We start from the raw sequence: 14,352 nt of genomic DNA on the forward strand, positions 1-14,352 counted from the left end.
GGAAAAGTTCCATGGATTTAGAAGTTTTTCACAGGATCACTGATACTAGTAAAGAACTTGTATGCAATGGCCCCTGTGTGTGATTTTTTTATATAACAACAAAATAAAATTAGCAAATGGTTACATTAAATCCCAAGTAATATATTGGATGATACATAATCATGCTGTACATCCTAAACTCGTCTATAAATATTTAACAATTCAGCAGTAATAATACATTGTTCATTGGGCATTTCCCACATACAGGCTAGTAGCTAGACAGCTAATTTATAGTCGGTTCTATATTTCTTGCTGCGACCATCCCTCACTCCTGCTATGACAGCATAGCAGTACAACCTGACTTATTTTTATAAGTACTAATTGGGTAGACAGCAACCCTATTAGGATGCACATCTCCTCGGGAAATCGATTTCTTGATCTGCGGAGACTGGTGCGAGTGTGCGCGAGCGCGCATTGTGTGAAGGGCGGGTGGAGCGCGAGACACACATCCCGCGGGTGGAAGCGCCTTTTCCTCACAGAAATCGAACAAGTGAGAAACTGTTGCTTCTTGACAGTATCTTAACAAAAATATTGCCATCTTGGACTTTTAAACAGTAATCTGGTTACTAAAGAATTTTTGCAGGCACCAGTAGGCTAGTAGCTTAATGATCGCCAAAGATATGAAGTAGGTGTTTAAAGTGAACTGTCTTGAAGAAGCAGAAAAGGTTGCAAAGAAGCGACAAAAGAAGAAGATAAGAAATATTTCAAGCGGACAACAGTCAGGGCAGAGTGTCTGTTAAAGAAAAACCCGAAGGCGCGAGATTCTCTGACATATGCTGAGCTGTTCACGCACGCGAGAGGAGCTGCGGTGTCGTGCGGGGTTACTCGTCAATTTTCATAATCTCTGGGAACTTGTAAGGTAGGTAGAATTGTTTTGTCGCGGTCATTTGTTTCTCACAAATGTGTTAAAACTTTTAATAGATGTTTTCCATGATTTGCCTTTTAACTGGATGGAATAATAAAAAAAAAACCCGGAAACATAGCTATGTGATGGCGGTTTTGTAAGCAGCCTACATAGTGCCATACAAAAGTTAATATGTGCATATAGTCATGTTTGAATGTAGATGGACTAGACCTGGAAACAAGCAGCTGACACAACATTGATTGTTATCTGATTATTTAAATTATTTAAATCTGTGATTGCTGATTGGCTACTGTTTGTAGTTTCTTTGGAGAGGTAATGTATCTGTGATGTAGTAGCCTATAATGTATCTGCAAACTCTGATGGCATGATTTTATTAAAGTCAGTTAAATAATGATTAAAATACATTATATGCAACCATACTTGTCACTAGGAGGCCTTGTGCATAAAAGCTTATTTTTCTGTGAAAAGCCTAATATTGAACAGAATTAAATAACCTCATTGCGCATTCTCAATAAGCATCAGGGATCCATTGGCAGCTCTAAAAAGATGTGCCATAAGTTTTCCCATTAATCTAATTTAGGTCTTTTTATGTTTCAACTCAGTGAGAAACATGTCAAGATGCTGGTTGATCTTGGAACCTGAATGTTATTCAGCTGAAGTTTGATGAAGACCAGCGGGGACTGAAAATCACTCAGAGTGCTGTGAGCCTGATTTACAGTAAAATTATATCTTACCATCCATTTCAGGCTTACAGGATGATTACAAGAGAAGAACTTAAACTTCTGCATTTGAAGGTTTAAGACAGTCACAAAAAGTCTAAATAATATACAGCGTGGATCGTTTTTGATCAATCTGAATCACAATCACAGCTTTCTTCTGTGAGAGGAGGGGCAGAGTTTGTTTAAATGCTGCAGTGGACATGGACTTTTCTGGGAATTCTCCAGAACGCTTCTTGAACTTCTCATGGAAAAATAAGCCACACCGTTGTCACTCCACCAATCTATGAGGAGATGCCACTGCAATACAGCACCCCCTGAGAAATACACCTCCACATCACCTGATAGAATCTCCATCCACGGACGAACATTTGGAGACACCAAATCCCCCATGTTGCTTATATCAGACAAGTAATATATATTCATATGACAATATAAAACCACTGGATCATCTAGAATTGCTGTTTAAATGGAGCAATAACCGGGTCCGGTGTGTGTCACTCAGAAGAGTGGTTAGTGTGCTTATGATTATGATTTTGAAGTAGTAATTGAGAGCAGAAGGGGAAAATAGCAGAAATTGAAACTTTTAAAAGGAAATGAACACAAACGTTCTTTAAGACTTTGTTCCATATAGGATATTTGATTTGTTTGTTGCCGAAGGTGGATTTTTCATATAGAAAAACTATTTCTTTTAGCTCATTTCTCAGACACAAGCCACTTTTCATCGTATCTTACTCCCTCGTTAACTTTTCTATCTCACCCTAGTGCTTTTTCCTTCCCAGAGTTCATTCTGGCCGGGCCTGTTTCTTCTAAAGGGGAAGAGGACTTCCTCTCTATCGCTGCCTCGCACCTCAGCCGCAGGAAGCGCGTAATTGGCGCGGCAGTGGGCGTGGCCATGGTGCTTGTGCTACTAGTCGCTATTCCGCTGTTGGTCCACAGCACCAAATTGGGTGGGTCTGCAGGTGGAGGAACGCATTATGAGATGCTTGGAAGCTGCAAAATGGTCTGTGACTCTCTAACGCCCACCAATGAACTAACACCTGTTTCGCCTCCACCTCACGACACCCCTGGACGCAGAGGGGGAGGCAAGTCAGGTTTTCGCGGAAACCAAGGGCCACCAGGCCCACGTGGGCCACCTGGAGAACCAGGAAAACCAGGTCCGCCTGGACCTCCGGGTCCAGGCCCAGGAGGATACATCCCATCGTTTTACAGCCCCAAAATTGCCTTTTATGCTGGTCTGCGCAAGCAACACGAGGGGAGTGAGATACTTAAGTTTGATGATGTGGTAACAAATGTTGGGAATTATTATGAGCCTACCACTGGCAAGTTCACCTGCCCTCTTCCTGGAATCTACTTCTTCACCTATCATGTGCTCATGAGGGGCGGAGATGGAACTAGTATGTGGGCCGACCTCAAGAAGAATGGACAGGTAGGAGATTCCTGAATTATATTCAGGTAGCAAACAGGATTTAAAAAAAAAAAACTCAATGCAGTTTAACTAGAAAAGCAAAGTTTGTCAAGACAAAATATGAATTTTGATAGATAGATAGATAATATATCAGCTTATCAACCATATTTTAATTATATTAACCATGGCAAAAGAAGACTTTGTTTCAATCCCTGTGTTGAATTGCAATCCAGTAACTTCCTTTTCCTGTTATTCCAATTTGAGTTCTTGTGGGCTGTGACCAATTAAATTAAAATTCCAACTCATAAATTGAAAACCAGTTGTTCAACTCTTAGTTTTGCATATCCCTGGTGAAAAACAGCCTTTGGGTTCATTCTGCACAATGGCAGAGTTTGCTAACAAAGTCTTTAGAGCTACTTTAACTAGACTAAGTCAGACGTGAATGAACTGTAAAAAACAAGAGTGTGATTTGACTGAAATATCAAACAAATATTAGGTTCACCGGTAGGATTAAGGAATACATTTAACATTCAAATAGGATCCAGTAAGGCAGCTACTCAATTATTTATCAGTAATTTTTTCAGCCTATCACTCGAAGCCTTCTGTAGATACCTACAGAGGGGAAAAATATAATGCAAACATGTGTATATATATATATATATATATATATATATTGCAGATTTAGAAGACAATGACAACTTACAAAGAACATATACCATATGGGTTCAAATGTGTCTTGTACAATCCATTTGGGACTGTTTAACAGAATAAACTATGTTTTTATTTTAAGAGTCAGAAATAGCAAAAGGTTAACAGTTTCCAATGAAAAGAGGACATTTGTAACACACACAAACAAGCAAACGCTCTCTATTTGACTCTCTCTGGAGTGGAACGAAATGCAACAGCTGGAGACAGTCCTCACAGGACCCATGGATTTAGAATAAATGAAAAAGTAAGGAGAGAAAAAACCTCTCCATCTGGTGAAACATGACACGGATCTGGGTTTCAGGCACTCTCAACTCAACCGCTCAGTTTTGATTTTTAGTAGTGAACAGAAAGTGGGGATTATCCAAAGAGATAAAAATTCCCTTGGCAACATGTGTTTACATACACGCAGTGTCTCTGTCTTTCTCTCACACACACACACATACACACACACAGATTCCTAGAGCTTTTGGCCCTTTGTGACAGATATATCTGACAGGAAGTGATGAAAACCCTTTAATGAGTCAGTAGCAACGTGTCAGATTCCCTTCATCACACTTCCATTAACATGACATAACACCTGCAATGAATGCCCTTTGTCTGTTCATCATAAATGATCTAGCAAAAAAGAAACTGTTTGTAGTGAATCCACAGCTTTGTGATCCAAAGAGTGTATCTGTGAAATACTAGTAATGGAACTAGTAATATGAACCTTCTCAGCTAAATTTACTGATTCAAATGCACAAGCTCTGCATGTGAAGCCAAACTAAGCCAAACTCGTTCAATGGATTTGCATTTTAAACCAGTGGATTTATCTTTAAAAAATGTAGGGGGAAAAAAATTCATTTTCACAAAAAACAAAAACAAAAAAAAAACATCAAACTAGTGTTGGTCATACATTGTAAAAATGCTTTGTTAGGTAACCCTAAACGTGTTTGAAGTGGTAACATCTAAAGTAACTGGTCATATTTATCTTAAAAAAAATATTATATCAATATGTGACCCTTGACCACAAATCCAGTCATAAGTGTCAATTTTTCAAAGTTGACATTTGTACATCATATGAAAGCTGAATAAACAAGCTTTCCATTGATGTTTGGATATGATAATTGATGGATGTAAGGATAGGATAATATAATAACAATATTTGGCCGAGATTCAACTATCTGACAATCTGAAACCTTAGGGTGCAAAAAAAAATAAATTAATAAATATTGAGACACCTGCCTTTAAAGTTGTCCAAATGCAGTTCTTAGCAATGCATATTACTTTAAGTAATTTTATATTACTTGCATATTACTTTAAGTAATTACTTTAAGTAACTTTTAGAAGTTTTAATATATTTACGGTAGGAAATTATGGTAGAAAAACAAAATATAATCATGGAAACTGATTTCTTTACTTAACATCCTAATGATTTTTCGCATAAAAGAAAAATTGATAATTTTGACCCATACAATGTTTTTTTGGCTATTGCTACAAATATACCTGTGTGACTTAAGACTGATTTTGTGGTCCAGGGTCACATATTAGAATATGACTGGATGAACCAAAATACATTGAATAAACAATTAAAATTCATTTTCAAGTTTCTGTTCAGATGGAAATCTCATTTGAGAAACTGCTGCAATGTAGCTTTTTGTATTTAGTTTAAGGGCAAATTGGGACACTTTTTTAATATAATATCAGATCAAAAGTTGCCCGAATTGACTTTATAAGTAATTGCAATATTAATACAATACTGAATTTTGTTAATGCTGTTACTCAGTTTGTCTCATAGAGGAGCAGAATGTCTCTGCCACTCATATACTAAAACATTTTATTGCTGAAGTAGCTCATGCACTGCAGGCCAAATCCAGACTGCTCGGGATTCAACACAGCCTCCATTAAGTGGAGGACGAGATGCAGAAAGTGAGAAGATGAGGAGAGTAAGCTTAGGCAGTGTATGGCATGCTGTATTGCATATATTGTCATTCCAGTGATCTCCCCTTGTGTTAAATCATTCATGTCTTTAAGATGAGATTCCCTCTTTTCCACCTGGGTCACACACAAACACACACACAGAGCCACACTCTGCCAAATGTCTATCTCTGCCCTCATTAATTATCTCTCGCCTTAGCTAAATTATTTAACCCATCTCAAGGTCCACTCAAAGTATTCTCACAAACATACACACAACCACACCAACATGAGTTTGGATTTGCTCTTAAAGGGATAGTTCACACAAAAATTAAATTTGTTGTCATCATTTACTCATCCTTATGTCCAAACGTTTTTCTTCTGCAGAACACCAAAGACAAAGACATTTTGAAAAAATGTTTTTTGTCCACAAAATTGACAATCGGTGTGGTCCAATGTTGTTTTGGTCCCCACACTGTAAAAAAAATTTGTTGAATCAACTTAAACAACTTTGTTACCCCACTTCCTTGCAATTTTTTCAGTGTGAAGCATTAGCTTTTAACATGCATTTTTGAGTTGAAACAACAGTTATACTAGTTAAATTAGCTTTCAGCTTAATTGAGGTCCAATTTCTAATTATGTCTACAAAAAAAAAAAGGCAAAATCTCAAAATTATTTTTTACAGTGCACTGACTTTTAATGTATTGACACAAACAGTTCTGCCTTCTTTTTTGTTCAGAGGAAATAAAGCCATACAGGATTTAACAACATGAGGGTGAATAAACAATGAAAGACTTTTTATTTTGAAAAGGAATCTGTTGGAAAACTTCCCAATGCCAGTTGTTTTAGGTGTAAAACAATATTTATACTATATTTATTATAGCTATTTTAAAATGAAAAGGCAAATGAAAAGGGCGAAACCTTAAAGTGTGAGCCCACCCAGATGAGCAGGGCGTGCAATAGGAGGCAGTAAAATGGTGTGGGATGATAGAGAGATGAACGGAGGAGAGGAAGATGGATGGCTAATCAGTGGAGAGCCGACAGAGAGGTCGGGAGAAAGTGTTACTGCGAGGCCAGAGACACAGGCAGCATCAGATCAGTGTAAGTAAGATATATGAGCAAAACGACAGAAAGTGTGAGCGCATGTGTAAGTGAGAGAGAGAACGAGAAAGGACTATTGACCTCATCGCAGGTCATAGATTTGCAGAAGCTGATACTACAAACATAGTATATGATCTTCTATCCAATACAGGCAGATTCCAACATACTTTGAGACAGGCAAAACTTTTGCTGTAACTTTAGCGAGATTGTGGCAGTTAGTTAACTCTGAATATTAATGTATTTGTGAAATGCCACTCATTAGTTGAAGTTTGGCTCTTCATGGCAGGGATAGATTGCATGGGGCTGAATAAGAAACAAAAACAGCATCATGAGGGGTGCAGCAGGGAGCACAACGTCCACAAATTAATGTCACTCAAGTAGAATACCCAGCCAATTTGTTTCTCATTACAAATTCGATTAATTAATTCAGTAATTGATTATCGGTTATGTAAACATGTCTCTACTCATCCCACTGTACGACTAGCTTTTACTTTGGGTTCATCTTTAGCACTTCACCTCCCTGTTTCTTTCGAAAATCTCTCCCTGTCTGTGGTCTTGTCAGAGTAACACGGCACTAATTAAGGTGTGATGCAGAGAAGTTGTTAGAAAAGCCTCGAACATCCTGTCAATTACACACCAGCTAATGAGTTTACATCCTCCAATTAATTAATTAATATAGTTAATGAGGTAATCCCACAGTACCTTGACAGGTTTTTGCAGCTGTTGCAATAGACACTTGTTTACCCCTTTTCCCTGTTTACAGATCTGCGCTTCCTCAGCCTCTTGTTTTCTTCTTTTGTATCTAGCTCTCATTTCCTGTGCTTACATTGCCCTTTGAATCAACAAAAGGTCGATCTAATACAAACTCTGAGATCACGTCAGTGTTTGTGAGGAGACCCATTTAGGAGTGGATATACTGTACAAAACATATATGAACCTGTAGCATGCAAGGCACTTAGATTCTGAAGTATAGTCATTTTTACCAGTTAAAGGACATACTGAGAAACACACCTGGAGCCTTTAATATTGAGGTGGGACTGTAAAAAGAGACAGTAAGGAAGAATTATGGCATCCTGCCTGGAAATGCTGGCAGATTTGTTTGAAATGTCTGTGGCAAACAATTTGGCACATTCATTTCATTCTTTTCATTCATTCTTGTTTTATCTCATTGATGTTGGTTCCTAAAGTAGTTTTACTCAATGCTCTTACTGTCCACCTTTGCTCAATTTGCAATTTAACAAAGATTGTTTGCACAGATTTGCACAAATGTTCATATTGTCTGACAACATGAAAGACAGCATTTTTTTAAAAAAAATTGCATGGCTTCTTCATGTCCACCTTTGATTATGCTACAAAACTGATCATTCTCAGTTCCCTTTTCTTTCCTTTCAGGCTTGTTTCTTACCAAGACATATTTGTAAAAAAAAAAAAAAATTTTAAAGTACTTCCACCAGATAAGTGAAATGCAACTTAAAGTAAAATCAGTCATACAGGGAGCACTGCAGTCATATAACCAATTAGCCTCTAAATGTTACTCAGAAACAGGGGATTTGTATGAATACCAAATTACAGAAGATAAATGGTTCATTCATGAATTCATAAATCACAGTGTTAACCTTTAGCAATGGAGAACATTATATATTTTGAGGTTACACACTGTGGTAAAGCTACATGCCATCTGTGTATGCAAGAAGACTGACATTCTAAAAATGTTGTTTTATTTTTATTTGATGATAAGAAATTTACTTAGTAATGAAACTTTATGAATATTATGTACAGCACAGCTTAAGTCCATAGTTTTGTTGTTGTTATATTTTTTGCTTTTATGAATTGCCGAACAAATAAATCCAAAGTAACATAATTTAAAAATAAATACACTCTCAAAGAAAAAAGAAAAGAAAAAAGGAGATAAATTTAAAAGAAGCTGTAAGCCCTGTGCCATGTGTAGTTTATTTTCTGGCTTTCATAAAAGTCAAATAAAACAAATTACGTCCACAACCAAATAAAATAAATTAGGTTCACAACCGATAATTTGTATGAATTTCTGTGTATTATTTTCACTTTTGACAACTGAATGTTTTTCTGAACGTATTATTTGGTTCTTGAATTTATTTAACGAATATGTTTGCATTATCATCACGCTGTTTCTGTCGGAAACTGTCTGTATAGTTTAAGCCGAAGACCTGCTATTTAATCTGATAACTGGTCGTTGAAAACACTTGGGGGAACAATACACTGCACATGCTAGCTTAGTCTCTCTATTTCGCACACACACACACACACACACACAGTTAATACTTAGTGACTCCATTTGACCGGTGGTCGGTACGAGGCTCCGTTTATTGTGATACAGTGGAGTTATTGAGGAGTGGGCACCATTAGGAGCAACAGCCGAGGCACTGCACCGGGCAATTACCGAGCTAGCGAGGACCCGACGCAGCCCCAGGCCTCCCGCGGGAGCTGCCACCTCGCGCCGTTAATCAATCCGATTTAGACTGGACAGGGACACGCGCCAACACGAGACGCGCAGTGGAGACACGTGCGTGACCTGCATTTTAGTACGATCCCAGCAGAAAAAGATGGATAGATTGTGCAAGGAATGAACAGATATGGGGGAAGAGGTGCTGGGAAAAGAAAGATGAGGGGAAGACAGGGATAATTAATGAGTAGATGTGAGAAGAATTAAGCACAACTCAAGAAAATGTCGATCACTTGGAGACGCGACTGAAATTCATTTGGAAAACATTAATCTTAAAAATTATTTTATGGATAAACTAGAATTTAAAAAGGGATAAATATTTTATAGATTTTAATGGTAGCAGACCTTGGATGGTAAGGGTTAAATAAATTTGAATTACACATTAATTTTTCACAGGACTGGAAGCATTAATTATGCTTTGATTCTTACATATACTAAGATCATGCATTAATTAGCAGTCAAAAATTAGGCTTTGGTTGAAGCATAGACATTAATCAGACAGGCAATTTTGACATGGATGGTTCAAGACAGATGTGTTTATTTTAATACTGATGTTCAAAAAATAATCAAATGTTAGTTCAGAATAGCGTTGTTGGCATGACTATAAGTAATTCAGTATTGTCAAAGCTTGGGATAATACACAAAATAAATAGTAATATGTGAGTTTAACAATTTAACAAATTAGTACATTTGTGGAAGACTGAAGACCACAGTGTTTAAAAGCCTTTCCTATAAAAACACACCACACACATGCAACACACAGATCGATAAGCCTTATTCCCTCGGACCTTGGTCTGTCTTGGTCTTTTTTTCTCTCTCTCTGTTCTGTGTATCCCATAGGATACTTAGGGAGGAGACAAGAAATCATAAGACAGGAGGGAAAGACTGTTTGTTAGTATGAGAGGGATTGCCAGTTTCCATTGAGGTTAAAGGATTTAAAGGCATCTGCACACTGAAAATGAGAAGAAGCAGACTGATAGGATATTAGAAAGAAGATTTCTAACTGAAGTTATCAAACTTAATTGGAAAAGCAGCATAAAAGTATCATAAATGTGTTCCATGCCTCTCGTGTGCTATATTGCAAGTAGTTTTAAAACAATACAATAGCTTTGTGTGATGAAAAGACAAAATTCAAGCTGTTATTCCCTGAACACTTATCTCCTCTCTCTACACCTAATTATTATGATTTACTCTTTCTTTTACCTAACATTAAAACTATTTTTTCTCTCTCATTCCCTCTCTCAGGTGAGGGCCAGTGCGATCGCTCAGGACGCAGATCAGAATTATGACTACGCCTCTAACAGTGTGATCCTGCATTTAGACGTGGGCGATGAGGTCTGCGTGCAGTTGGATGGTGGAAAAGTGCATGGAGGAAACACCAACAAATACAGCACATTCAGTGGCTTTCTCATCTACCCTGACTAACAAATACACAAACATGCAAAAATATTTAACACCATCAAATCAGACTGACTGATAGACAACAACATCTGATTCAAGCGATACAACATGTGATATAACTTCAAGAGCAAACACTGTAAAATTAACTTCAAAACTGAGAGTATACTTTCTGATTATAGTGACAAAGTCAACAGCAGTGACAACCCGTTTTACTTACTTAATATCATATGATATGTAATTCAAAGTGAAACAGAATGTTCAAAGAGAAAAAAGTATGCTGGGACTTGATTTTATCTACTGGCAATTGATTGGATTGTAAAAAGTGGTCTTTCTATGACAGATATGTAATGTAAATTTTGTCTTCTTCCATAAAATATTTTAAACATAAGCCTCAATAAATTTGATTTAAAGTGGAAAAAATCTTCCATGGTATTATGACTACAAACATACTCTGAAAACAAATCTTTCAGCTGAACAGATTAATTTATCACAATAACACCATGAATGTGTATTAAGAAAGTAAAGAGGGTTATTTCAGGGTAATTTGATTTCATGTTGACTTTAATCAAGTTGTAGACACTTTGTATTGAGTTTGCTATCAGTCATCTTGGTCTGGTCATGGTGTATTTGCTACTTTTAAGACAATTAACTTGAAAAGTGTAGTCAGGGTCTTATTTTTGGATTTTAACTCACCAATGATGAAGAGAATGTTTTTTTTCTGTTGATATTTTTAATTGATTATTTTTCATTTTAAAATTACAGTGTCTGGCACTGTTACACTGTTGGTATGTTGTGTGCAAAGCTCATCCTAAAAAGAGAGGCTAAAAAGAAAACTACCTTTAAGGATTACCCAGAATTATCTTGTTACATTTTACTAGATCACCATTCTCCCCCTGCATCATGTGTATGTGTGTGCATAACTGGTAAAGGATGTATGCATTTCATGGCATGAAATCTGTATGTTTTAACCTCTATGTCTACTAAGTATGTACACAGTGTTTATACTGGAGGAACTTTGAGAATATTGTGAAATTATAAATGATAGTTATATGGTAATGATAATCAATCTTTCTTTGTTTAATGCCACAAACATCCTGTAGGATTGGTTAGTGGACTAAAGATTTAAAAGTGACCTGATCCATCTGAAATCTGAAAACATCCCATTTCTGTGTGTGTGTGTGTGTGTGTGTGTGTGTGTGTGTGTGTGTGTGTGTGTGTGTGTATGTGTGTATGTGTGTGTGCATGTATCAGCAATGTATGTGATTCACATATGTGTCCATATCAATATAAAGTGCAAGAAAATTTGCTTCTAAATATTTGACTTGTAGATTGATTGCTGTTGTAAAGCCTTGCAGTTGTGTAATTAATCATTATTATAGAGTTTTATTCTGGCATGTTAAAGACTACATGCTGTAAATAAAAATAAATAAATAAAACACTTTCACGTCTATCTTTCTTTCAACTTGCCTTCCATTTTTAATTAAAGCTGGACATTTGATGATCTGGGTGGTTTATTTCGGTTAAGTGTAACAGCCTGAAGGCATGAAGGCCAGGCAATCCACTTAACTAACCAACATATAATCAATACATGCCTGCCCCTATATGAAATTGAGCTACATTACTCCTAAAAAAAGAACATGTAATATAGAAATACAGTTCATATAGATTAAAATCACAAACAAAATTAGCTGTTAATAAAAACACACACTCTCTTTCCTTTTCTCAAACACACCACTAATTAGTCAGGAAACCATTGACGGTGTTGATTACTATTCACTGTGCCTCACACACACACACACACACACACACAACCAGACACATTTCCTTGGTAATGAGGGGAGATAGATGGCTGGGCATCCTTTGAAGGACAATAGTAAAAAGGTCAAAGAGATTGGCTAGACAGCAACACCAACACTTTTTAAATTTGTGATAACTCTGACAGAAACAAGGTTAGGATAGAGAAAATTTCACTGTTTGTCAATCTAAACTGACACTGCAGGTCTCTACAGCTTGAATTTCTTGTGTAGGTAAGGCTTCACAACCAGACTTTAAGATGTCATTTGAAAAGACATTGGAGGGTGAAAGATTCTCACAAACATCCTCCAAATAGACATAAAAACGTATCATTACTTTTTTACAATGCACAACTTTAAGACAGACAGACAGACAGACAGACAGATAGACAGACAGATATACAGATAGATAGATAGATAGATAGATAGATAGATAGATAGATAGACAGACAGACAGATAGAAATTTATTAACACGTTTATAATTTTTTTTTATCAATTAACACGTTTATTCATTTTTTTTATCAGACAGTTAGCATGATGATGCAGCAATTGTTTATAAGTTCTCATAAAACTAGGAAATGTCAAGAGATATCATTTTGTTACTTAAGCATGTTAAACTTGTTTATTAAACAGATAGAACATGACATATACTTTATGCTAAATGTTTCTAAGTGAGTCTGCCGATCAACCGCAGCTCTGAAATACTTTACTTTAGACAACAGCACCACCTATTGTATACTTTTAAGTATTGCTATTTACTTCAAAACTAAAGACTTGAACTTGAAAAGGTTCTTGAAAAGTTCAAGAGGCTCATGTGCATCTCCTTTAACAATACCTTGAGTTATACATTCACTAGATGATGAATGACACATATAGTTCCTGTTAATTATCACTAACCATTCAAAATTACTTACCATTTGCTTGCGTCTAGTGACTATTATTGATTGTTGAAAAATCAATTTTGCAATTTGAGGGAGATATGAGGCTACTTTAAAACAAGGACTATCAAGTTTACTAAAATATGGGGACTACCAGTTTTGGACAGTAACTAGTTACTAGTAACTTAGTTACTGTAATAATATATATATATTTTTGCAGTAACTAGTAGTGTAACTAATTAATAATATTACAGTAACCATCCATAAAACAGCTTAGTTACTTACTTTTGATGCCTCAACGCTGCTGATTTAAAATCCAACAATCAAATAATTCCTAGATTTGTTATTTCTCATAATTTGCATATGCATGTGATGTCCCCAGTGCAGCAGGCAAGCTTGGAATATGGAAAAGCTTACATTCAGCAGATAGAAATATTGCATTATATTGGTTTTGCCAGGACAAAATATGATCTGAACACTGTTGTGTAAGTTGTGGCTTTACTTTACTCTGGCATGACATCCCACCCACATCCCTCTGACCAGCATGTGGTACATTAATTAAAAACCTTTTTGGAAAATTAAACAGTTTCTTACAAACTCATGTGATTTGATCAAATACATAATGAAATATAATCGTATATGGGTAACAGAGAAATTACATTTAGCTTCAAGCTACACATGACAATTAATGAGATTAACACAACACTTCTACTTGAATGTCACTATCAGTCACTATTGAGTGTTTGTAATAACTTATGACTGTGATCCAACGTGGATTTTGGTCAAATTATGAGGCAGAAATATGTTGTTAGTGACATTCTAGAAGAATTGTATGTGGAAGATACACAGTTACAACTGAAGAAAAACTAATGTAACTAATTACTGTTGCCAGAAAGTAATAAGTAAAGTAACAATATTACCTTTAAAAGGAGTAACTAGTAATGAATAATATATTACCTTCTTTGAGTAACTAGCCCAACACTGGGGGACTACAACAATCTATTGTGGAAAGCTCAATGTGATTTCACTCTTTGAGGAGGGGGATGGGATGCCGGGAAGACACTGGC

General features: G+C 36.3%; 1 protein-coding gene across 2 annotated transcripts; it reads left to right on the forward strand.

The window, feature by feature from the left end:
- Positions 1 to 271: 271 nt before the first annotated feature.
- On the forward strand, positions 272 to 12,052 carry LOC122145334 (complement C1q-like protein 4). 2 transcript variants are annotated; one of them, XM_042758571.1, is made up of 3 exons: positions 272 to 898; positions 1,507 to 3,049; positions 10,458 to 12,052. In XM_042758571.1, the coding sequence occupies exons 2-3, from the start codon at positions 2,516 to 2,518 to the stop codon at positions 10,635 to 10,637; spliced, it is 714 nt and encodes a 237-aa protein (XP_042614505.1). In that variant the 5' UTR covers positions 272 to 898; positions 1,507 to 2,515; the 3' UTR covers positions 10,638 to 12,052. The 2 variants fall into 2 exon arrangements, with proteins under 2 accessions (XP_042614505.1, XP_042614506.1); XM_042758572.1 differs by having other exon boundaries at positions 2,403 to 3,049.
- Positions 12,053 to 14,352: the final 2,300 nt, after the last annotated feature.

This window comes from Cyprinus carpio, chromosome A6, assembly GCF_018340385.1.
Source record: "Cyprinus carpio isolate SPL01 chromosome A6, ASM1834038v1, whole genome shotgun sequence".
In the NCBI taxonomy this organism is placed as follows: domain Eukaryota; kingdom Metazoa; phylum Chordata; class Actinopteri; order Cypriniformes; family Cyprinidae; genus Cyprinus; species Cyprinus carpio.

Coding starts and splice junctions, on each gene's coding strand:
- LOC122145334 (XM_042758571.1), top strand. CDS start 2,516: ATGGTGCTTGTGCTACTAGTCGCTATTCCGCTGTTGGTCCACAGCACC. Junction 3,050..10,457: donor ACCTCAAGAAGAATGGACAG/GTAGGAGATTCC, acceptor TCCCTCTCTCAG/GTGAGGGCCAGTGCGATCGC.